This window comes from Oncorhynchus tshawytscha, linkage group LG01 (assembly GCF_018296145.1).
Source record: "Oncorhynchus tshawytscha isolate Ot180627B linkage group LG01, Otsh_v2.0, whole genome shotgun sequence".
Lineage (NCBI taxonomy): Eukaryota > Metazoa > Chordata > Actinopteri > Salmoniformes > Salmonidae > Oncorhynchus > Oncorhynchus tshawytscha.
Genome location: NC_056429.1, coordinates 57,484,344 through 57,507,934, shown reverse-complemented (window position 1 = coordinate 57,507,934; position 23,591 = coordinate 57,484,344). Strand labels below are relative to the sequence as shown.

Below are 23,591 nucleotides of genomic sequence, written 5' to 3'. Positions count from 1 at the left end.
CACTTAAAAAAACTGAACCCAGGAAAAATAAAACAGAGAAAACAAAATTCCGGAAAATACAAAAGCTAATTTTATGGGGCACCTTTAGAGTTGTTTATTAACCATTATTTTACTAGGTATATGTACAGACAACACATCTCTTGTACACCAAGGACCCAGGGAAGAGTTGCAAGGTAGAGGACAAGAGAAGAATGTGCCTATTTGAAATCTAAATTGTAGCTTGCGATATGTTCTTTTTTTTTTACCCACACTGCTGAACAATTATTCCTGTGTACTTTACCATTTTTCCAATGGCATTCAAAACTATATAGAAGGCCTATGTACCTTATACATATTCAGCATTTTAGGTAAATTTGCCAACATTCATGAATCAATGCATCTCATCATATTGGATTTACCCGCTGCCGAAACCCACTGGGCATAGATGTAATTTCAACGTCTAGTTTTGATTTACATTTGGTTGAGTTGTCAACTAACGTGAAATCAACTTGAAATCAACAAAAAATGTCACTATGTTATTGGATTTAGGTTAAACAAGACCAAATTCCCTTACGTTGATGACCTTTTGCAAATCCAATCAGTTTTCCACTTTGATTCAACGTCATCACATAGATTTTTTGTTGTTGAAATGACGTGGAAACATTGTTGTTTCAACCAGTTTTTGCTCAGTGAGAAGCTAATGGATTTGAAGATCTGTCATCATTTTACTTTCAATTAGTTTTTTTTCCAGATGATCAAAAATCCAAATGTGTCTAAAGCTTGTAGCCACAAATGCCTTGATAATAGCCTAAGTTATCTATCTTATTACAGCCCTAATCATAGCCACGGGAAGTATGGGTGCTGAGGGTGCTGCAGCACCCCCTGAAAAATCTGAATTTAGAAAAATAATCTTCTCACAAAAGTAGTGCAGTGGGCCTTTACTAGTCTTGCATTAAGGATCAATTTAGCCTTCTGTAGCTCATGCACCCCAAAAAATTCTGCCACTAACTGAAAACCAGCTGTATTTGGCAGAGGTTTGGAGCTCTCTTTCTTATTGGTCTATTAACCAATTTACCGCCTGTTGATATCACCAGGCAGGCCAAAACTTTTATCCCACCAAAACAGTCTGAAATTTCAGGCAGTCTTTTCAAAAGCTCATACATTAAAAGGGAATTATCATAATTTTCACAATTTTACAGTATTATTCCAACCACCTAGTGTGGAAATATTTATAAAAGACAGGTATATCACGTTTTTGAATGCACTAGGCCTTTAAACCTGATTTTGTCTAATTTCTTACAACTGCCTGGCAAACTATGTTACTGTATGCTGAACTCCATCAAATGACGCCACAAGCACACCAGTGCCTTGAAATTAAGACTTATAAATGAATTAGATTCAATTGCCTGAGAAATAGGACATCAAAGGAATTCTTATAACCAACTCCACAATGGAAAACATCCTAAAGGTTTCATCGCCAACTGATTCCAAAATCTGGCATCAGTTTTATCAGTCTGTAATAGGGTAACTATGAATAAAGATTATAATTACTTCACAGATATCTTGAGTAAATATTTTCAGTTTTGATGAAGTCAAATAAACAAATAAAAAATGGATTTGTCACATGCCCGAATACAACAGATGTAGATACTTACTTACAAGCCCTTAACCAACAATGCAGGTCAAGAAATAGTTAATAAAATATTTACTAAAGTAAAAAAGGAAATAAAAAGTAACACAATAAAATAACAATAACGAGGCTATATACAAGGGGTACTGGTACTGAGTCAATGTACGTGGGTACAGGTTAGTCGAGGTAATTTGTACATGTAGGTAGCGGTAAAGTGACTATACATAGATAATAAATAGCTAGTAGCAGCAGTGTAAAAACAAAGAAGGGGGGTGGGGGTGTCAATGTAACTTGTCCTGTTGGCCATTTGATTAATTGTTCAGCAGTATTATGTCTTGAGGGTAGAAGCTGTTAAGGAGCCTTTTGGACCTAGACTTGGTGCTCGGTACCACTTGCTGTGCGGTAGCAGAGAGATCAGTCTATGACTTGGACAATATTTTGGGCCTTCCTCTGACACCGCCTAGTATATACAGTACCAGTCAAAAGTTTAGAGACATACTCATTCCAGGGTTTTTCTTTTTGCTATTTTCTCATTCCAGGGTTTTTCTTTATTTTTTACTATACTCTGTAAGTCCTGGATGGCAGGAAGGTTGGCCCCAGCGATGTACTGGACCTTACGCACTACCCTCTGTAGCGCGTTACAGTTGGATGCCGAGCAGTTGCCATACCAGGCGGTGATGCAGCTGATCAGGATGCTCTCGATAGAGCAGCTGTAGGACTTTTTGAGGATCTGGGGACCCATGACAAATCTTTTCAGTCTCCTGAAGTGGAAAAGGTGTTGTCGTGCCCTCTTCACGACTGTCTTGGAGTGTTTAGACCATGATAGTTTGTTGGTGATGTGTACACCAAGGAACTTAAAACTATCAACTCCAACTACAGCCCGTTGATTTGAATGGGGGCATGTTCGGTCCTACTTTTCCTGTAGTCCACGATCAGCTCCTTTGTCTTGCTCACGTGGAGGGAGAGTATTGTGCTGGCACCACACTGCCAGGTCTCTGACCTCCTCCCTCTAGGCTGTCTCATCATTGTCGGTGATCAGGCTTACCACTGTTGTGTCGTCAGCAAACTTAATAATGGTGTTGGAGTCGAGCTTGGCCACGCAGTCGTGGGTGAACAGGGAGTAACAGGAGGGGACTAATCACACACCCCTGAGGGGCCCCCGTATTGAGGATCAGCATGGCAGATGTGTTGTTACCTACCCTCACCACCTAGGGGCGGCCCATCAGGAAGTGAGGTGTTTAGTCCCAGGGTCCTTAACTTAGTGATGAGCTTTGTGGGCACCATGGTGTTGAACGCTGAGCTGTAGTCAATGAAAAACATTCTCACATAGGTGTTCCTTTTGTCCAGGTGGGAAAGGGCAGTGTGGAGTGCAATTGAGATTGCGTCAGCTGTGGATCTGTTGGGACGGTATGCAAATTGAGTGGGTCTAGGATTTCCGGGATGCTGGTGATGATATGAGCCATGTCCAGCCTTTCAAAGTACTTCATGTCTACTGACGTGAGTGCTACAGGGCGGTAGTCATTTAGGCAGGTTAGCTTTGCTTTCTTGAGCATAGGGACTATGTTGGTCTGCTTGAAACATGCAGGTATTACAGACTCGGTCAGGGAGAGATTGAAAATGTCAGTGATGACACTTGCCAGTTGGTCCGCGCATGCTCTGAGTACACGGCCTTGTGAATGTTAAAAGGTCTTGCTCACATCGGCTACGGAGAGCGTGATCACAGAGTTGTCCAGAACAGCTGGCACTCTCATGCATGCTTCAATGTTGCTTGCCTCGAAGCGAGCATAAAAGGCATTTAGCTCGTCTGGTAGGCTTGCGTCACTGGGCAGCTCGCAGCTGGGTTTCCCTTTGTAGTCCGTAATAGTTTACAAGCTCTACCTCGACGAGCGTCAGAGATGGTGTAGTAGGATTCAATCTTAGTCTTGTATTGACGCTTTGCTTGTTTGATGGTTTGTCGGAGGGCATAGCGGGATTTCTTATAAGCGTCCGGATTAGTGTCCCACTCCTTGAAAGTGACAGCCCTAGCCTTTAGCTCGGTGCGGATGTTGCCTGTAATCCATGGCTTCTGGTTGTACGTACGGTCACTGTGGGGACGACGTCGTCGATGCACTTATTGATAAAGCCAAGGACTAAGGTGGTATACTCCTCAATGCCATTGGATGAACCCCGTAACATATTCCAGTCTGTGTAATCAAAAGAAATCCAGATATTTCATGTAGTGGAGAAGAAGCCTACTTTTTTCACATCATCGTCTATAATTATGTAATAATGATTGTGCTGTTTGATGAATAAATTAACACATTGTTTCAATGTGCAAACTGTTAAACAATTTTAGTTTTGTAGATTAAATATTATCATCTAGGTTCCAGGTGTTTATTTTTACTATTTTGACAGAGGTTCACAACAATTTGTACAAAATATAACCTGTTGGTTGAGCATACAACAAATGTCATGTATGTACAGGTGTATGACTGACATCCATAAAGATATCTGTCTTGTTATTGCCTCAGTAGGGTTGGTGTGTCTATGATGTTCCTTTATTTGCAGATGAAATGTTGTAATCACAAACCCCACAGGTGATCAAACACTTTGCAAATGGGCAAATAAAGGGCTTTGATTGTAAGGAGGTACCGCTGCATGTTTTCAACACAAAGCAATACAAATTTCAGGTTATATGTTGAATAAATAGGCCACTGATATCACACAGAGCGATAAAGGGCTTTGATATACATTACATTCCATTTTGCTAAGTTATAGAAAACCCCACAAGATCTTTACATGACATGTAGAAACATAAATGCTTTTATTTTCTACAAAAATGAAAGTTTATGCTGCAATATTGGCTACATTTTAATTGAGATATTTCACATAAAGTTTTCCCTCCATATACCTTCAATAGGTCTATTTATTGATTCATCAGCCATTATGGAAATCACTATTCCAACAACAGTGCCTTAATGGTTATAATGCTAAAGAATAGCACACCCATACATGCATAAGGAAACATTGGCTCCCGAAATACTTTTTTATTTTTTTATGATGATTTCATCATACCAGCCCACAAACAGGGCCGGTATTTTGTATGAAACAAAATTCAACGAAAACCTTCATACATGTGTATCAACAGGTGAAGCAAACATGTACTGGAAACATAGGCTACAATGAACAGCTTGTAATGTTGTTTACATCAGGTTGCAGAGATGTAGCCTAGTCTGCAGTCAAAGATTTTAAAAACTGACCAGTGCTGCAGTCTTTTGCAATGCCATGGATGCTGACCATCATGCTTTCGTTATCGCGAACACTCAATCAACCGTGCTACTTACTGTTAGTCCTGCCCATTTTGATTCATCGATTTCAGTTCTGTTGTGACTGGGATTCGCTGAAAAAAATTTGCTTATGGATCAACATAAATTTATGTAACTAATTATGGTAAACGTAAAAAAAACTCCCATATCTTCGAGTGAATCAATATTGTTTTGCTAAAATAATTATATTTAATCGAGATTGATTGGTTTTACCGAGCAGTCAAACCCGATTGGCCTAGAGAGCTGTCAAACCATTCCAGTGGCAGTGCAGCATGTTTGGTTGTGAAGACCCAGCTTTTCCACGTAGTGTGTTTACTAAGTACAGATTGTCGGTCTGTTTATGTGTTTAATTTGTGTATATTAGGAACCATATAGCTACCTTTTGAATTAATAGTTTTTGGTTTGAATGTGTCTCACGTACTGGAATGTCAAAATATAGTAGTTTTCCTATGTCTTGATTATTGGTCATCACTGTTGGGCAGTTAGCTTATCAATTGAAATTGCACAGGACTCCATCTTGGAACTCCTAACAGGTAGGGTATTTTCGCAGTTCTGTTTGATCCAAAAAGTTGTGTGCAATGTTAGTTTGCTAGCTGATGCTTCAAAAACCCAGTAATGGCTAATTTCACACCGACGCTATGTGTTGTCAACGATGTAAACTAGGGCATAACTAGCTAGCCGACCTATCAAACGTATGACTGAGCCTAACTACGTTAGCGTGATAAAGTAGCTAAGTAACTAACGTTATCTGTCTCGCCAAGAAAAATGAGTTAATGCTAGCTAAATCGTTGGCCATGACAGTTCGCTAGCTATTGAATTATACAGCAAGCCACTTATGTAGCTAACGTTAGCTGTCTTATGTAGATAGCTAGCTACTTTAACTAGCTAGCTACATTGCAACGTCATTGGTGTCAATCCAATGAACGTTACTTTATCTACTTTGCCAACCTGTATGATTCATCACATGATTGGTGTTAATTTAATTCACCTGCAGTATTAGGAATATTCTTGGTTGATATTCCGCTGTCTGTTCATGTTGAAAATCAAGTGATAATCCCAACATGCAGACCTTTATTACTTAGCCAGCTAGTTATCTGGACTATCCTTGCTAATCATCAGATGCCAGGCCTGTAGCTAATTTAGCTAGCTTGCAATATTGCTGCTAGGTTATCAATTGGGCCATAGATGTGTTAAAGGGATAGTTCACCTAAATTATTAAATGACACATTGGTTTCCTTACCCTGTAATAGTCTTTGAACAAGGTATGACGGCAACGAAGTATGAATTGCCCTTGCATTGTTTCCACATGTTGACGTTTTAGCATTTGTGGCACAAATCCCATTCAATTCATGGGACCAGGGTGGAAAATTAACACTCACCAAATGCGGGTGGATTTTGGCATTGGCGGGTAAGACTGTCTATTTCACATGGCTGACATTTTTTTTTACAAAGAGCACATATGCGCCTTAGTTGAAAAATGTCGGTGCACACATAGAAATTTAGCAACACAATGAAACATCTGAGCTATTAAAACTAGAATCCTTAATTTTGTAGGTGCACTGTTGCTCCTAAATAAAAATTCCATGTCGCACAGCAAAACATTTAGGTGTGTATGTGAGTAAAATGGTCGCACTGTAGAGCCCTGTTTCACCAGCCACTTTGGCAGGTGGTCAGTCACAAAGAGCATTTGGAAAGCCCAAATGTAGAAGTTGGTTGAATTATCCCGAAAGGCTACTAGAGACGTTCCATGTCATTTCAGCAAGTCATGGCACCCACCGTCTCAGATTGTTCTGGAATTCTCTGTACTGAAATGGTTAAGATTGGTATTCCTGAAACTTTTTAATGAGTTGAATTTAAGTTTTATCTCAGAAATGAAGCTAATTGATTGCACTCAAATTGGCCATTTTAAGTTATAGGATTTCAGATAATATTCAATAAATATTGCACCCAACATCCGATTTGGAGCAAACGTCTTCCTACTAATGAGTAAGACATGGGGTAATCCCCAAAATTTGGCAAAAGCAACCCACGGACCCCCCACAACCCATGCCAATCCCGCCCTAACGACCAGTATACAGAATCAGTTCTCTTTCAGCAAATGTGTAAGAAGTAAAGGTCAATTAGGATTTTTCAACGCTGATACCGATTATTGGAGGACCAAAAAAAGCAGATACCAATTAATCGGACAACTTTTTAAAATTTATTTGTAATAATGACAATTACAACAATACTGAATGAACATTTATTTTAACTTAATACATCAATAAAATCGATTTAGCCTCAAATAAATATTGAAACATGTTCAATTTGGTTTAAATAATGCAAAAACAAAGTGTTGGAGAAGAAAGTAAAAGTGCAATATGTGCCATGTAAGAAAGCTAAAATTTAAGTTCCTTGCTCAGAACATGAGAACATATGAAAGCTGGTGGTTCCTTTTAACATGAGTCTTCAATATTCCCAGGTAACAAATTTTAGTTTGTAATTTATTATAGGAATTATAGGACTATTTCTCTCTATACGATTTGTATTTCATTTACCTTTGACTATTGGATGTTCTTATAGGCACTTTTGTATTGCCAGTGTAACAGTATAGCTTCCATCCCACTCCTCGCCGCTACCTGGCCTCGAACCAGGAACACATCGAAAACAGCCACCCTCAAAGCAGTGTTACCCATGCAGAACAAGGGGAACAACTACTCCAAGTCTCAGAGCGAGTGACGTTTAAAACGCTATTAGCGCTCAAAACATTTACTGTACATTTTTATTTATCACATGCGGAAAATAAAACAACCTTACAGTGAAATGCTTACTTACAAGCTCTTAACCAACAATGCAGTTTAATGAAAATAAAATTTAAATATAACACAAAATTAAGGAGCAACAATAAAATAACAGTATAGCTGTAAACTATACAAAGCTTAAATTATTGTTAATCTAACTGCACTGTCCAATTTACAGTAGCTATTACAGTGAAAGAATACCATGCTATTTTTTGAGGAAAGTGCACAGTTATGAACTTAAAATGTATTAATAGATCAATTAGGCACATGTGGACAGTCTTGATACAACAATTTGAACAGAAATACAATGGTTCATTGGACCAGTCTAAAACTTTGCACATACACTGCTGCCACCTAGTGGCCAACATCTAAATTGTGCCTAAACTGGAATAATAGTGTGACCTTAATTTCGAAAATGATGAAAAAACAAACACAAGAAAACACAAAGATAAATCTTATTTGACCAGATCTAATGTTATATTCTCCTACATTAATTTCACATTTCCACAAACTTCAGTGTGTTTCCTTTGAAATGGCTTCAAGAATATGCATATCCTTGCTTCAGGTCCTGAGCTACAGGCAGTTAGATTTGGGTGTCATTTTAGACAAAAGAGAACAGCAGAGAGAACAGTCTATGACTAGGGTGGTTGGAGTCCTTGGAAATTGTTTGGGGGCATTGGCAAGTTTTGGGGCCTTCCTCCGACACTGCCTGGTATAGAGGTCCTGGATGGCAGGAAGTTTGGCCCCAGTGATGTACTGGGCCGTACGCACTACCCTCTGTAGTGCCTTGCGGTCAGAGGCTGAGCAGTTGCCATACCAGGCGGTGATGCCACCCGTCAGGATGCTCTCGACGGTGCAGCTGTATACTTTTTTGAGGATCTGGGGATCCATACCAAATCTTTCCAGTCTCCCGAGGGGGAATATGCATTGTTGTGCCCTCTTCATGACTGTCTTGGTGTGTTTGGACCATGATAGTTTGTTGGTGATGTGGACACCAAGGAACTTGAAGCTCTCAACCTGCTCCATTACAGCCTCATCGATGAGAATGGGGGCGTGCTCGGTCCTCCTTTTTCTGTAGTCTACAATCATCTCCTTTGTCTTACTCACGTTGAGGGAGAGGTTGTTACCCTGGCACCACACTTCCAGCTCGCTAACCTCTTCATAGGCTGTCTCATCGTTGTCAGTGATCAGTTGTGTCATCTGAAAACTTGGTGTTGGAGTCGTACTTGGCTATGCAGTCGTGGGGGAACAGGGAGTACAGGAGGATAACTGGGCACGCACCTGAGGGGCCCCTGTCTTGAGGATCAGAATGGCAGATGTTGTTACCTACCCGTACCAACTGGGGGCGGCCCGTCAGGAAGTCCAGGATTCAGTTGCAGAGGGAGGTGTTTAGCTCCAGGGTCCTTAGCTCAGTAATGAGGTTTGGTGTTGAACGCTGAGCTTTAGTCAATGAATAGCATTCTCACGAAGGTGTTCCTTTTGTCCAGGTGTGAAAGGGCAGTGTGGAGTGCAATAGAGATTGGATCATCTGTGGCTCTGTTGGGGTGGTATGCAAATTGGAGTGGGTCTAGGGTTTCTGTGATAAGAGTGTTGTGAGCCATGACCAGACTTTCATAGCACTAAATGGCTACGGATGTGATTGCTATGAGTCTGTAGTCATTGAAGCAGGTTACCTTGGTGTTCTTGGGCACAGGGTCTATGGTGGTCTGCTTGAAACATGTTGGTATTACAGACTCGGTCAGGGACAGGTTGAAAATGTCAGTGAAGACACTTGCCAGTTGGTCAGAGCATGCTCGGAGTACACGTCCTGGTAATCCGTCTGGCTTTGTGAATGTTAGCCTGTTTAAAGGTCTTACTCACATTGGCTATGGAGAGCGTGATAATACAGTTTTCTGGAACAGCTGATGCTCTCATGCATGCTTCAGTGTTGCTGGCATTGAAGCGAGTATAGAAGTTATTTAGCTTGTATGGTAGACTTGCGGCAGTGCTTCCCTTTGTAGTCCTTAATAGTTTGCAAGCCCTGCCATATCTGAAGAGCGTCAGAGCCGGTGTAGTAGGATTCAATCTTAGTCCTGTATTGATGTTTTGCCTGTTTGATGGTTCGTCGGAGGGCATAGCGGGATTTCTTAAAAGCTTCCGGGTTAGCGTCCCTCTCCTTGAAAGCGGCAGCTCTACCCTTTAGCTCAGTGTGGATGTTGCCTGTAATCCATGGCTTCTGGTTGGGGTATGTACGTATGGTCACTGTGGGGACGACGTCATCAGTGCACTTATTGATGAAGGCAGGGACTGATGTAGTGTACTCCTCAATGCCATCGGAAGTATCCTGGAACATATTCCAGTCTGTGCTAGCAAAACAGTCCTGTAGCTTAGCATCTGTGTCCTCTGACCACTTCCTTATTGAGTGAGTCACTGGTACTTCCTGGTTTAGTTTTTGCTTGTGAGCAGAAATCAGGAGGATAGAATTATGGCCAGATTTGCCAAATATAGGGCGAGGGAGAGCTTTGTACGTGTCTCTGTGTGTGGAGTAAAGGTGGTCTAGACTTTTTTCCCCTCTGGTTGAACATTTAACATGCTGGTTGATATTAGGTATAACTGATTTAAATTTCCCTGCATTAAAGTCCCCAGACACTAGGAGCGCCGCCTCTAGATGATTGTTTTCCTGTTTGCTTATGGCCATATACAGTCGTGGCCAAAAGTTTTGAGAATGACAAATATTAATTTCCACAAATTTTGCTGCTTCAGGATCTTTAGATATTATTGTCAGATGTTACTATGGAATACTGAAGTATAATTACAAGAATTCCATAAGTGTCAAAGGCTTTTATTGACAATTCCATGAAGTTGATGAAAAGAGTCAATATTTGCAATGTTGACCCTTCTTTTTCAAGACCTCTGCAATCTGCCCTGGCATGCTGTCAATTAACTTCTGGGCCACATCCTGACTGATGGCAGCCCATTCTTGCATAATCAATGCTTGGAGTTTGTCAGAATTCTCTTGAAGATTGACCACAAGTTCTCAATGGGATTAAGGTCCTTGCCATGGACCCAAAATAATGTTTTGTTCCCCAAGCCACTTAGTTATCACTTTTGTCTTATTGCAAGGTGCTCCATCATGCTGGAAAAGGCATTGTTCGTCACCAAACTGTTCCTGGATGGTTGGGAGAAGTTGTCTCGGAGAATGTGTTGGTACCATTCTTTATTCATGGCTGTGTTCTTAGGAAAAATTGTGAGTGAGCCCACTCCTTGGCTGAGAAGCAACCCCACACATGAATGGTCTCAGGATGCTTTACTGTTGGCATGACACAGGACTGATGGTAGCACCCACCTTGTCTTCTCTGGACAAGCTTTTTTCCGGATGCAGCAAACAATCGCAAAGGGGATTCATCAGAGAAAATGACTTTACCCCAGTCCTCAGCAGTCCTCCAAAGGTCTACGCCTCACTGCGTGCAGATGCACTCACACCTGTCTGCTGAACTCACACCTGTATGCTGCTATTCCTGAGCAAGCTCTGTACTGTGGAGCCCCGATCCCGCAGCTGAATCAACTTTAGGAGACGGTCCTGGCGCTTGCTGGACTTTCTTGGGTGCCCTGAAGCCTTTTTCACAACAATTGAACCGCTCTCCTTAAAGTTCTTGATGATCCAATATATGGTTGATTTAGGTGCAATCTTACTGGCAGCAATATCCTTGCCTGTGAAGCCCTTTTTGTGCAAAGCAATGATGACGGCTCATAACCAAGATTGACAGAGGAAGAACAATGATTCCAAGCACCACCCTCCTTTGAAAGCTTCCAGTCTGTTATTCGAACCCAATCAGCATGACAGAGTGATCTCCAGCCTTGGCCTCGTCAACACTCGCACATGTGTAACAAGAGAATCACTGACATGATGTCAGCTGGTCCTTTTGTGGTAGGGCTGAAATGCAGTGGAAATGTTTGATTGGAATTCAGTTCATTTGCATGGCAAAGAGGGACTTTGCAATTAATTGCAGTTCATGTTATCATATTATCCATGTCGTTCAGCCACGACTCGATGAAACGTAAGGTATTACAGTTTTTAATGTCTCGTTTATAGGATATCCTTGATCGGCGCTCATTCATTTTGTTATCCAATGATTGCACGTTGGCTAATAGGACTTATGGTAGAGGGGGTTTACTCACTCGTCTATGAATTTTCAAAGGCAGCCTGACCTCCAGAACCCTTTTCTCCGTCTTTGCAAATGATGGGGATTTGGCCCCGTTCCCGAGAAAGCCGTTATATCCTTCGTTGGTACTCGTTAAAGAAAAAAATCTTTTGGCCATTTCGGGTTGAATAATTGCTGTTCAGATGTCCAGAAGTGATTTTCGGTCATAAGTAGGGTTGACCATTTTGGGGAATATTCAGAGGTGGAAACTCTCCGTGGGAATTAACGGGAATAAAAACAAATTAATATTAATACAATTTAAATTGAGATGTTTTTTGCATTGGATATATTTACCATATCATATGGAGACAGAAACTTAAACATTTTACCTTATCATAAGTAGACATAATTGCAAATGATTAAATCCTTCCAAAATAAATTTAAAAAACAATTTAGTTACGAATTTAACTTTAATTAAATGAGTTGACTCTTCACATGTGATGGAACATTGGGGATCAATCAATATTCCATTTTGTTGTTCAGCGAAATCATCCCATCTCCAAAAAATGTTTTCAACATAAAATGATAGTCCAGAAACTAAATCTTTGGTTGTCTTCCTCTCAGGCTTCCATGTCTTCTCCCTGGACCTCCTCAATGTCCACTTCTTGAATATCTTGAACATCAGACTCTGATGCCTCATCTACACTGTCACTTTCCAACCTTGTTGAGGATGGCTCGTTGTCATGCTCAAAAATCCTCATTTGCCCTATTGGCCACCTATTTTTCAACCCTTGTATTGGTCAGCCTGTTGGGCACTTTGGTGTGTGTGTTCCCAAACAAGGACCAGTTGCGCTCTGAGGCGTCTGATGTTGGTGGGATTTGGAGGATGATGTAAGCAACAGGGGGAAGAGCCTCAGATCCACCAAGTCCCTTCCACCAGGTGATGAGAGATGTTGGCGCGACTGCCATATTGCATCTCCATCCCAAAGCCCTTGCTTGGAAATGTACTTCGCCAGACTGCCAAGAACCATGCCCTTATCCAGGCCAAGGTGGCGAGACACGGTAGTGATGACACCATAGGCCTTGTTGATATCTGCACCAGAGAGGATGCTCTTGCCAGCATACTTGGGGTCCAACATGTACGGTGCCGTGTATATGGCCTTCAGGCAGAAGTCTTCATGCTTTTTGATGCATTTCAGAACTGCAATTTCCTCTGCTTGGAGCAACAGTGATGTGGGCCGGGCAGTACGTACTTCTTCTTTTACGTCTGCAAGCAGATTCTGAACATCAGACAGGATGGCATTGTCTCCCTCAATCCGTGCAATGGCGACTGCTATAGGTTTCAGGCTGCTTACCACTCTCTCCCAAAATACATGATCCAGGAGGATCCTCTTGATGGGGTTGTCCATATCGGCATAGTGTTTCGCAATTGTAGTAGTATTGGGTTTAATGGTAAATGGGTTGTTCTACCTCATTAAGCACAAGATTATTTTGACACCCACCATCTCTGATTGTTCTGAAATTGATTGTTAGAAACAGATAAAATTTGCATTCCTGCAACATTATTTAGTGCCAGGCCCACCCAAAAGGGCTTTATTCCAGACTTTTGTAATGATCATGCTGTTTAACTTCTTGGATATAGGGGGCGCTCTTTTAATTTATGGATAAAAAAACGTGCCCGTTTTAAGCGCAATATTTTGTCACGAAAATATGCTCGACTATGCATATAATTGACAGCTTTGGAAAGAAAACACTCTGACGTTTCCAAAACGGCAAAGATATTATCTGTGAGTGCCACAGAACTCATGCTACAGGCGAAACCAAGATGAAACTTCAAACAGGAAATGAGCAGAATTTTTGAGGCTCTGTTTTCCATTGTCTCCTTATATGGCTGTCAATGCGCCAGGAATGAGCCTGCCCTTTCTGTCGTTTCTCCAAGGTGTCTGCAGCATTGTGACGTATTTGTAGGCATATCATTGGAAGATTGGCCATAAGAGACTACATTTACCAGGGGTCCGCCTGGTGTCCTTTGTCTAAAGTGGTGCGTAATCTACAAGCTGCACGCAGTCATCCAGTGATTGAGAGGAGAGAGGAGGCTTCCACAAACGATATATCATGACGAGATATGTGAAAAACACCTTGAGGATTGATTCTAAACAACGTTTACCATGTTTCAGTCGATATTATGGAGTTAATTTGGAAAAAAGTTCGGCGTTTTGATGACTGAATTTTCGTGTTTTTTTGGTAGCCAAACGTGACGCACCAAACAGAGCGATTTCTCCTAAACAAATAATCTTTCAGGAAAAACTGAGCATTTGCTATCTGAGAGTCTCATCATTGAAAACATCCGAAGTTCTTCAAAGGTAAATTATTTATTTGAATGCTTTTCTGGTTTTTGTGAAAATGTTGCCTGCTGATGCTAACGCTAAATGCTACGCTAGCTACGCTAGCTGTTACACAAATGCTTGTTTTGCTATGGTTGAGAAGCATATTTTGAAAATCTGAGATGACAGTGTTGTTAACAAAAGGCTAAGCTTGAGAGCTAGCATATTAATTTCATTTCATTTGCGATTTTCATGAATAGTTAACGTTGCGTTATGGTAATGAGCTTGAGGCTGTATTCACGATCCCAGATCCGGGATGGCTAGAATCAAGAGGTTATTAATCAGCTTCTTGATATGCCACAACTGGCATGATTTAGACATGAGGAATCCAAAGATATGGTCAAAGCCACCCACGGACCCTCCCCTCTCCCCCAAAAATGAGTTTATAGTATCAGATCTCTGTGTCTGACAAGTAGTATGGAGCTGTGGTTTGGAGTGTTGTTTTTTCATCCTATGTATTGCATTCTCAGTGAATTTGGTAAATGTTTTTTTTCACTCCAATACCTTGACTTTGTTGTCCTTAAGCCTACTTTGGAAGTATGCTTGGGGTAATTGTCCTTTTGGAAGACCCATTTGCGACCTAGCTTTAACTTCCTGACTGATGTCTTGAGATGTTGCTTCAATATATCCACATCATTTTATTTCCTCATGCAGCCATCTATTTTGTGAAGTGCACCAGTCCCTCCTGCAGCAGAGCACCACCACAACATGATGCTTCCACCCCCGTGCTTCACGGTTGGGATGGTGTTCTTCGGCTTGCAAGCTTACCCCTTTTTCCTCCAAACATAACGATGGTCATTATGGCCAAATAGTTATTTTTTTGTTTCATCAGACCAGAGGACATTTCTCCAAAAAGTACGATCTTTGTCCCCATGTGCAGTTGCAAACCGTAGTCTGGCTTTTTTATTGCGATTTTGGAGCAGTGGCTTCTTCCTTGTTGTGCGGCCTTTCAGGTTATGTTGATATAGGACTCGTTTTACTCTGGATATAGATACTTTTGTACCTGCTACCTCCAACATCTTCACAAGGTCCTTTGCTGTTCTTGGATTGATTTGCACTTTGCGCACCAAAGTACGTTCATCTCTAGGAGACAGAACGCATCTCCTTCCTGAGCTGTATGACTGCTGCGTGGTCCCATGGTGTTTATACTTGCATATTATTGTTTGTACAGATGAACGTGTTACCTTCAGGCGTTTGGATTTGCTACCAAGGATGAACCAGACTTACAGGTCTACAATGTATTTTCTGAGGTCTTGGCTGATTTTCTTTTGATTTGTCCATGATGTCAAGCAACGAGGCACTGAGTTTGAAGGTAGGCCTTGAAATACATCCACAGGTATGTCTCCAATTGACCCAAATTATGTCAATTAGCCTATCAGAAGCTTCTAAAGCCATGACATTTTCTGGAATTTTCTGAAAAATGACTTGTCATGCACAAAGAAGATGTCCTAACTGACTAAAACTATAGTTTGTTAACAAGCATTTTGTGGAGTGGTTGAAAAACGAGTTTTAATGACTCCAACCTAAGTGTATGTAAACTTCCGACTTCAACTGTATGTTAGCATTTTAAAGCTTCATGTCAAAATCATCCTAAAGTATCTAAAAATGGATTGTGTACCTCAATGGTTACTTAGATGATTTTGGACATAGTTCAACTAAATGTTGCAGGAATGCTAATCTGGTGTTTCTAACAACAGAAACGATTTCAGAACAACCGGAGATTGTGTGTGATGGCTTGCTGAAATGACATGGAACGGCCCAAATGTCACTTATCACACAACATATAAAGCTGTTTCATGATCATTTTATTGAAAAATTTGACTGCCATGCAATTAATTATTTTGTTAGGCTTGTCATATTTTAGTCCCTAGCCCATTTCTCCTAGATTTTGGGATTGTAGGAAAAGTCTTCGTAGGAGAATTGCATAGGGATAGCCCCATAAGAGCAGCCATGTATTGTCAGGGGTCGCGTTAACGCAGGGTTTTGCGGTTTTCACTCAGAAAATGAAAGAGAGAATGCAGAAAAAATATCTTGCTGCGTTTTGTAACATATAAAGTGCTTCTTATTGTAAATTCTGCTTGGCTTCAGTCAGGATTCAAGGGCTGTCTCTGACAAAAATGGCTCTGAGACTCGAAATTGAGCTCGGGTCCATCCTGTTTCCATTGATCATCCTTGAGATGTTTCAACAACTTAATTGCACCAGTGGGTAAATTCATTTGATTGGACATGATTTGGTAGGGCACACACCTGTATTTAAGGTCCCACATTTGACAGTGCATGCCAGAGCAATAACCAAACCATGTGGTCGAAGAAATTGTCTAGAGCTCCGAGACAGGATTGTGTCGAGGCACAGATCTGGGGAAGGTTGCCAAAAAATGTCTGCAGGATTGAAGATCCCCAAGTAAACAGTGGCCTCCATTCTTGAAAATTTTTATGTAACCTTTATTTAACTTGGCCTGTTGGGGCTAGGGGGCACAAGGAGTTCCCTAAAGGGAACACCCCCTCCCATTCAGCTGAAAACATTTTCTTTAGAAATATTTAACTTTCACACATTAACAAGTCCAATACACCAAATGAAAGATAAACATCTTGTTAATCTACCCATCGTGTCCGAATTTTAAAATGTTTTATAGCGAAAACACAACATATATTTATGTTAGATGACCACCAAATTCAAAAACACACACAGCGATTTTTCACAGTCACAAAAACATAAATAAAGATAAAATGAATCACTAACCTTTGATTAGCTCCATCAGATGACACTCATAGGACTTCATGTTATACATGTATTGTGTGTTTTGTTCGATAATGTGTGTGTGTGTGTGTGTATAATATATATATATTATATATATATTATAATATATATATATATATATAAATAAATAAATAAATAAATAAATAAATAAAAAATCTCAGTTTACATTGGCGCGTTACATGCAGTAGTGTTTTGATTCCAAAACATCCGGTGATTTTGCAGAAATACTCACAATAAACATTGATAAAAGATGCAAGTGTTATTCACAGAATTAAAGATAAACGTATCCTCTATGCAACCGCTGTGTCAGATTTAAACAAAAAAAACTTTACGGAAAAAGAATAATCTGAGAACGGCGCTCAGAACCCAAAGAAATAGCCGCCATTTTGGCGTCAACAGAAGCTACAAAAACACTAAATATTCACTTACCTTTGAATATCTTCATCAGAAGGCAGTTCCAGGAATCCCAGTTCGACAATAAATGAATGATTTGTTCCATAAAGTTCCAAAAAGCCCATCATTTAGCCACTTGTTGTTAGCTTGTTCAGCCCAGCATTCAATCCTCAAAAAGCACGAGCAATTCCTCCAGACAAAAACTCAAAAAGTTCCGTTACAGGTCGTAGAAACAAGTCAAATGATGTATGCAATCCATATTTAGGATGTTTTAAACATTAATCAGCAATAAGGTTCCAACCGGAGAATTTCATTGTCTGAAGAAATGCATTGGAACGCAAGAACACTCTCTCGTGACCGCGCGCAATGAGACCGAGGCTTTCTGCCAGACCACCCACTCAAAGAGCTATTATGAGCCCCTCCTTTATAGTAGAATCATACAACCAGAATCTAAAGACAGTGACATCTTGTGGAAGCCCTAGGAAGTGCATGCTCATCCATATCTAAGATGGACATCAAATGGCACCGTTTTCAAAATTGAGTTCTCACTTCCTGTTTGGATTTCTTCTCAGGTTTTTGTCTGCCATATGAGTTCTGTTATACTCACAGACATAATTCAAACAGTTTTAGAAACTTCAGAGTGTTTTCTATCCACCAGTAATAATAATATGCATATATTCCCATCTGGGAAAGAGTTGGAGGCAGTTTACTCTGGGCACGCCTTTCATCCAAAAGTGAAAATGCTGCCCCCTAGCCCCAACAGGTTTTAAGAACAAATTCTGATTTCAGTGACGGCCTACCAGGGCACAGTGGGTTAACTGCCTTGTTCAGGGGCAGAACGACAGATTTTTACCTTGTCAGCTCGGGGATTCGATCCAGCAACCTTTCAGTTACTGGCCCAACGGTTACTGGCCTATCCACTAGGCTACCTTCCGCCCCATTCTTATGGATGAAGTTTGAGCTGGCCGCCTGGCCAAACCGAGCAATCGGGGGAGAAGGGCCTTCGTCAGGGAGGTGACCAAGAACCCGATGGTCACTCTGACAGAGCTCCAGAGTTCCTCTGTGGAGATGGGAGAACCTTCCGGAATACAACCTTCTCTGCAGCTTTTTTTCAGGCCTTCATGGTAGAGTTGCCAGATGGAAGCCACTCCTCAGTGAAAGGCACATGACAATCCGCTTTGAGTTTGCCAAAAGGCACCTAAATGACTTTGACCTTGAGAAACAAGATTCTCTGGTTTGATGAAACCAAGATTGAACTCTTTGGCCTGAATGCCAAGTGTCACATCTGGAGGAAACCTCGCACCGTCCCTGCGGTGAAGCATAGTGGTGGCAGCATGATGCTGCTGGCATTTTTGTCAGCGGCAGGGACTGGGAGACTAGTCAGGATCGAGGGAAAGATGAACAGAGCAAAGTACAGAGATCCTTGATGAAAACCTGCTCCAGAGCGCTCAGCTCCTCAGACTTGGGCGAAGGTTCACCTCCTCACAGGACAACGACCCTAAGCACACAGCCAAGACAACACAGGAGTGGCTTCGGGACACGTCTCAATGTCCTTGAGTAGCCCAGCCAGAGCCCGGACTTGAACCCAATCAAACATCTCTGGAGAGACTTGAAAATAGCTGTGCAGCAATGCTCTCCATCCAACCTGACAGAGCTTAAGAGGATCTGCAGAGAAGAATGGGAGAAACTCGCCAAATACAGGTGTGCCAAGCTTGTAGCATCATACCCAAGAAGACTCGGCTGTAATCGCTGCCATGAATAGTTCAACAAAGTACTGAGTAATGGGTCTGAATAGTTTTGTTAATGTGATATTTCAGTTTTCTATTTGTTACATTTGCTAAACATTCTAAAAACCTCTTTGCTTTGTCATTAAGGGGTATTTTTTAAAAACAACTATTTGATCAATTTTAGAATAAGGCTGTAACATAAATGTCAATGGGTCTGAATACTTTCCAAATGCACTGTTATAGACACCCTATGTCTTAATAAAATCAACTATATATGCATTGAGCTTGTCTGATGCGTTAAGCTTTCTGTTTGATGAAATAAGACACAAATTACTCTAGGGAGCCAGAGATAATAGATTACCAGAAGGAAAAAAATATTAAACTTTCCTGACCATCCTCCTACCACTCGCTCAGATTCTTCCATTACTCTTCTGAAGTGGCCCGTAATAGGCTACACGAGGAGTCGGCAAACTTTCTCATGTGGAATGCCAATTTACCGATCTGCATGCCAGTTATGGCTTTCAAATGCACATTTTTGCGGAACAGTTTCACTTATTTTATATCGTCTTTGTATCGCAAAATCATTGTCATATGGTTAATCAAAATTCTATCTAAATGAAAATGATAGAAACGTAAAATAATATTGCCTACAAAGCCAACAAATGATAACATTGCAGCCTACAGGTAGAAAATAACCTGATTTAAAAAAAACAACAACATAAATGTCCTTAAAATCACATTGTTGTGGACAGGCCATGTAGCCAAACTTTAAACATTGTATCAACTATTATCTTGGGTCCAGCCTGAAGCTCCTTGCTACATTGTACAACATATTATGGGCCCTCAGTTTCCCTTGCCAGTGAGCTCGGGACAGACACCGCTTTAGTCTATTTGCGCAAGGGATAAGAAGTAATCAGGTAGGCCTATTTTATTCCACTGGATCAGAGCATTACATTTTTCCTTTTCACGCTATGTGGTTATCGAAAAAGAAACAGTTGGAAAGATTGACAATAATTCCTCAACGTATTTGAACATTCTCAATGGATGTAAAAATAGACTTCGTGCTTCAGTTGCACTTCTCCACTCAGATGAAATATCGTTGCCTTCCTCATTAGATCATGAAGACAGCCTCTGACTGATGTGTGGGCTACTTTTCTCTTACTTTCCTCGGGTGTAGTTTTTCCAAAGTTTTTTTCAAAAAATACCTTTCTCATTGTAAGCTAATTTACTTACGCCAAATAGCTTTGCTCTTCTGTTATCTGATGAAAACGATTTTCTGACAAATGTGTTGCACTGATGCAGGACTCTCCAACCCTCTTCCTGGAGAGCTACTGTCCTGTAAATTTTCACTTCAACCCAAATCTATCACACCTGATTCTAATAATTAGCTGTTGATAAGCTGATTCAGGTTATTTACAACTGGAGTTGGAGCAAAAACCTACAATACAGGATGGTGTCTCTCCAGGAACAGGGCTGGAGAACCCTGCACTAATGTATTTTGCATGAAGAAAAATGGTTGCACACCCCATATCACTCTATTGAAGCAAAAACCACTGCCTTTCAATATAAAACGCAAGTGAAATGGTTTAAAACTAGGCTTGGGCAGTATACTGTATATACTGTTTACCGCGGTATTTGGAAATTGCCACTAGATGGGTTTTCAAATAAATCGTTTCAACGGTATGGAAGTTTTTCAACACATTTGAATATTTGTAGCTACCTTTTTTAAGTAAATACCTGCAGTCAACTTGTGCAATACGTTAGGAGATGAAGCAGATTGTGTTCTTCAATTCACCTATCACATTATGAAGCTTACCGTAGTTCCCCAGAACAGTTGAGCTAATCACGTGCTTGTTTGTAAAAAGCACAACGGGAGAAAGCAGGAGCAGGTGAGTCCTGCTGTATATTGGTGGTCTCATTTTTATATTGAAAGGCAAGTGTTTTTTTGCTTCAATGGAGTGAACAGGGAAGTGTAACTATAGTTTTCCATAACAGAAAATACATTAGTACAACACATTGATTTAAGTCAACTACCACTAGTCCATTAGGAACATTCAATGTGGTATTGGTAATCAACAACAGTTTATATTTGGCCATGTGTTTTAGGTGAATTTGTCTCCCAGTGTCTGTTGTAAAGCAGACTAAACCAGGTTTTCCTCAAGGTTTTTGCCTGTGCTTAGCTTTATTCAGTTTATTTTTATCCTTTAAATGCCGATGACAAGCATACCAATAACATGACACAGCCACCACCAAACTTGAAAATATAAAGTGGTACTCAGTGATGATGGATTTGCCCCAAACATAAAGTGAAATTTAGCTGTTTTACTTTAGTGCCTTATTTGAAGCAGGATGCATGTTAAGGAAACGTTGTATTATGTACAGGCTTACTTCTTTTCACTCTGTCGTTTAGGTTAGTATTGTGGAGTAACTACAATGTTGTTGATCAATCCTCTGTTTTCTCACAGCAATTGGACTCTAACTGTTTTAAAGTCACCAATTTCCTCATGGTGAAATCCCTGAGCGGTGTCCTTCCTCTCCGTCAACTGAGTTGGAAGGGCGCTTGTATCTTTCTAGTGACTAGGTTTATTGATACACCATCCAAAGTGTAATTAGTAACTTCACTACGCTCAGGGATATTCAATGTCTGCTTTTTTATTTTTACTCAGGTGCCCTTTGTGAGGCATTGGAAAACCTTGCTGGTCTTTGTGTGGTTGAGTCTGTGTTTGAAATTCACTGCTCGACTGAGGGACCTTAAAGGTAGTTGTATGTGTGGGTTACAAATTTGAGTAAGTCATTCAATAATCATGTTAGATGCCATTATTACTTACGCACACTGAGTCCATGCAACTTATTAGGCTTGAGATAACAATTACATAATACATTTCAGCATTTCATTTTTAAACATCTCTAAAAACATAATTCCACTTTGACATTATGGGCTATTTTGTGTAGGTCAGTGACACAAAATATTAATTTACATTTTAAAGTCAGGCAGTAGCACATCACAATGTGGAAATGGCCCAAGCCACAGGTGATGGCCTAAGCCACATATCAATAGCAACTGTACGCTGTATGGTATATTTTACATTTAAATTAAATAATCTAGCTACCTACATTCTTACAACTTCAGGCCCATATTTGGATTCAAGCAATGGCTCTATGTGTGAAGTCAGACCTTGGAGGACCAAAGCAAATCTTATGTTATTCTACTGAGCCACACAATCTGCTATATCCTCACTAAATGTGTTGTGACAGAGAGTTAACACTTTTGAAACAAGTGATAATACATTTCTGTTTGCATTTAAGTCACCTGAGTCTAAGCCTATCAATGCTTGCATTTCAGCACTCCAACCACCCTGTAGCATTCATCTCTTATTATTTTGAATCTGCTTATCATGAATTTGAACAGAATGCTGCCTCCGTATGACCTCCTCTCAGTCTCAATAGTCAAATAACATTTCCCTGCAGACACACAATATTATCTTTCTACAGTACCTTTCTCTGGCCTGCTTAACGGTTAATCCAACCATTTTAAGGTACATGGAGAAACTGCTATTCAAATATTACCAATGTTCGGCTTGCCCGATTTGTCTGAGGCGGTGTCCAGAGAACAGCTGCTTTTTGATGATTTTAGCTGTAGGATAAAATATTTCAGTTAAGACAGTTCCATTGACTGGCTGGTCCTTGACTACCAAGCAATTTTACATGAATTAATTTACTTGCTTTAGTAAGAAGTAAGCCTACTGAAAATGTATATCAATTTTTTTTTGGTCTTTTCAGGTATCAGGATGGTGGACAAGAATATATACATTGTCCAAGGGGAGATCTGTACTGTTGTAGGTGCCATCAAGAGGAATTCAAGGTGGAATACCCATACTCCTTTGGTAAGTTTTTGTCTTGTTAAAGACCATTTTTGTAACAATAGTATTTCTCAATCAAGGCTTAGTTTCATATAAGACAACAGTTTAGTTGAGCTTTTTTAATTGTTGAACTACCTGCTCAAGGAATGAGTGTTTCAGACTTGGTACAAGAGGAAGGAAGATTAAAAAGAAGAGATATGCAGAAATAGTTTTCATAGTGCTGCCATTAATGTTTTTTTTGTGTAGTGTTAAGGCCTAATCGTCATAAATACTTTAATACCTTAAGTCTACATAGGCAGCTACTCTGAGTAGAAAAAAAAGTAATTGCGTTAAAATTGTAGGCAATGTGTTAATTTGGTAAAATCTACAGCATTTGAATGGAGTAGTTTCACTTTGAGCTTCAATGTCCTCTCATGCTTGAGTTTTTGTTGATGCCAGTACTGTTTGTTTTATTGTTGTACAGGATGAGGAACAAGATCCATTGCTTAACAGTTTCAGCCACCTGAAAGAGATTCTCAACAATATGAAAGGTAATAACCTAATAATGGCAAGCACAGTACATGGTGCAGTGTATATTTGGCCTTTTTTTTCTATAGAACTACAGAATATTAGTGGATATCTAAGGTAAGTCCCTATCTCTAAATTGTCATCCCA

At 40.4% G+C, this 23,591-nt stretch overlaps 1 protein-coding gene across 6 annotated transcripts in view; it reads left to right on the top strand.

Annotated features, from left to right (window-relative positions):
- Nucleotides 1–5,179: 5,179 nt before the first annotated feature.
- Nucleotides 5,180–23,591, top strand: part of LOC112253973 (Golgi-specific brefeldin A-resistance guanine nucleotide exchange factor 1) — a 115,105-nt gene continuing 96,693 nt past the window's right edge. For all 6 annotated transcript variants that reach the window (XM_042323515.1, XM_042323517.1, XM_042323509.1 and 3 more), the window contains exons 1-3: nucleotides 5,180–5,447; nucleotides 22,858–22,961; nucleotides 23,401–23,467. In XM_042323515.1, coding sequence (XP_042179449.1) covers nucleotides 22,866–22,961; nucleotides 23,401–23,467 — 163 coding nt within the window. In that variant the 5' untranslated portion in view covers nucleotides 5,180–5,447; nucleotides 22,858–22,865. The remainder of the gene's footprint in view (nucleotides 5,448–22,857; nucleotides 22,962–23,400; nucleotides 23,468–23,591) is intronic.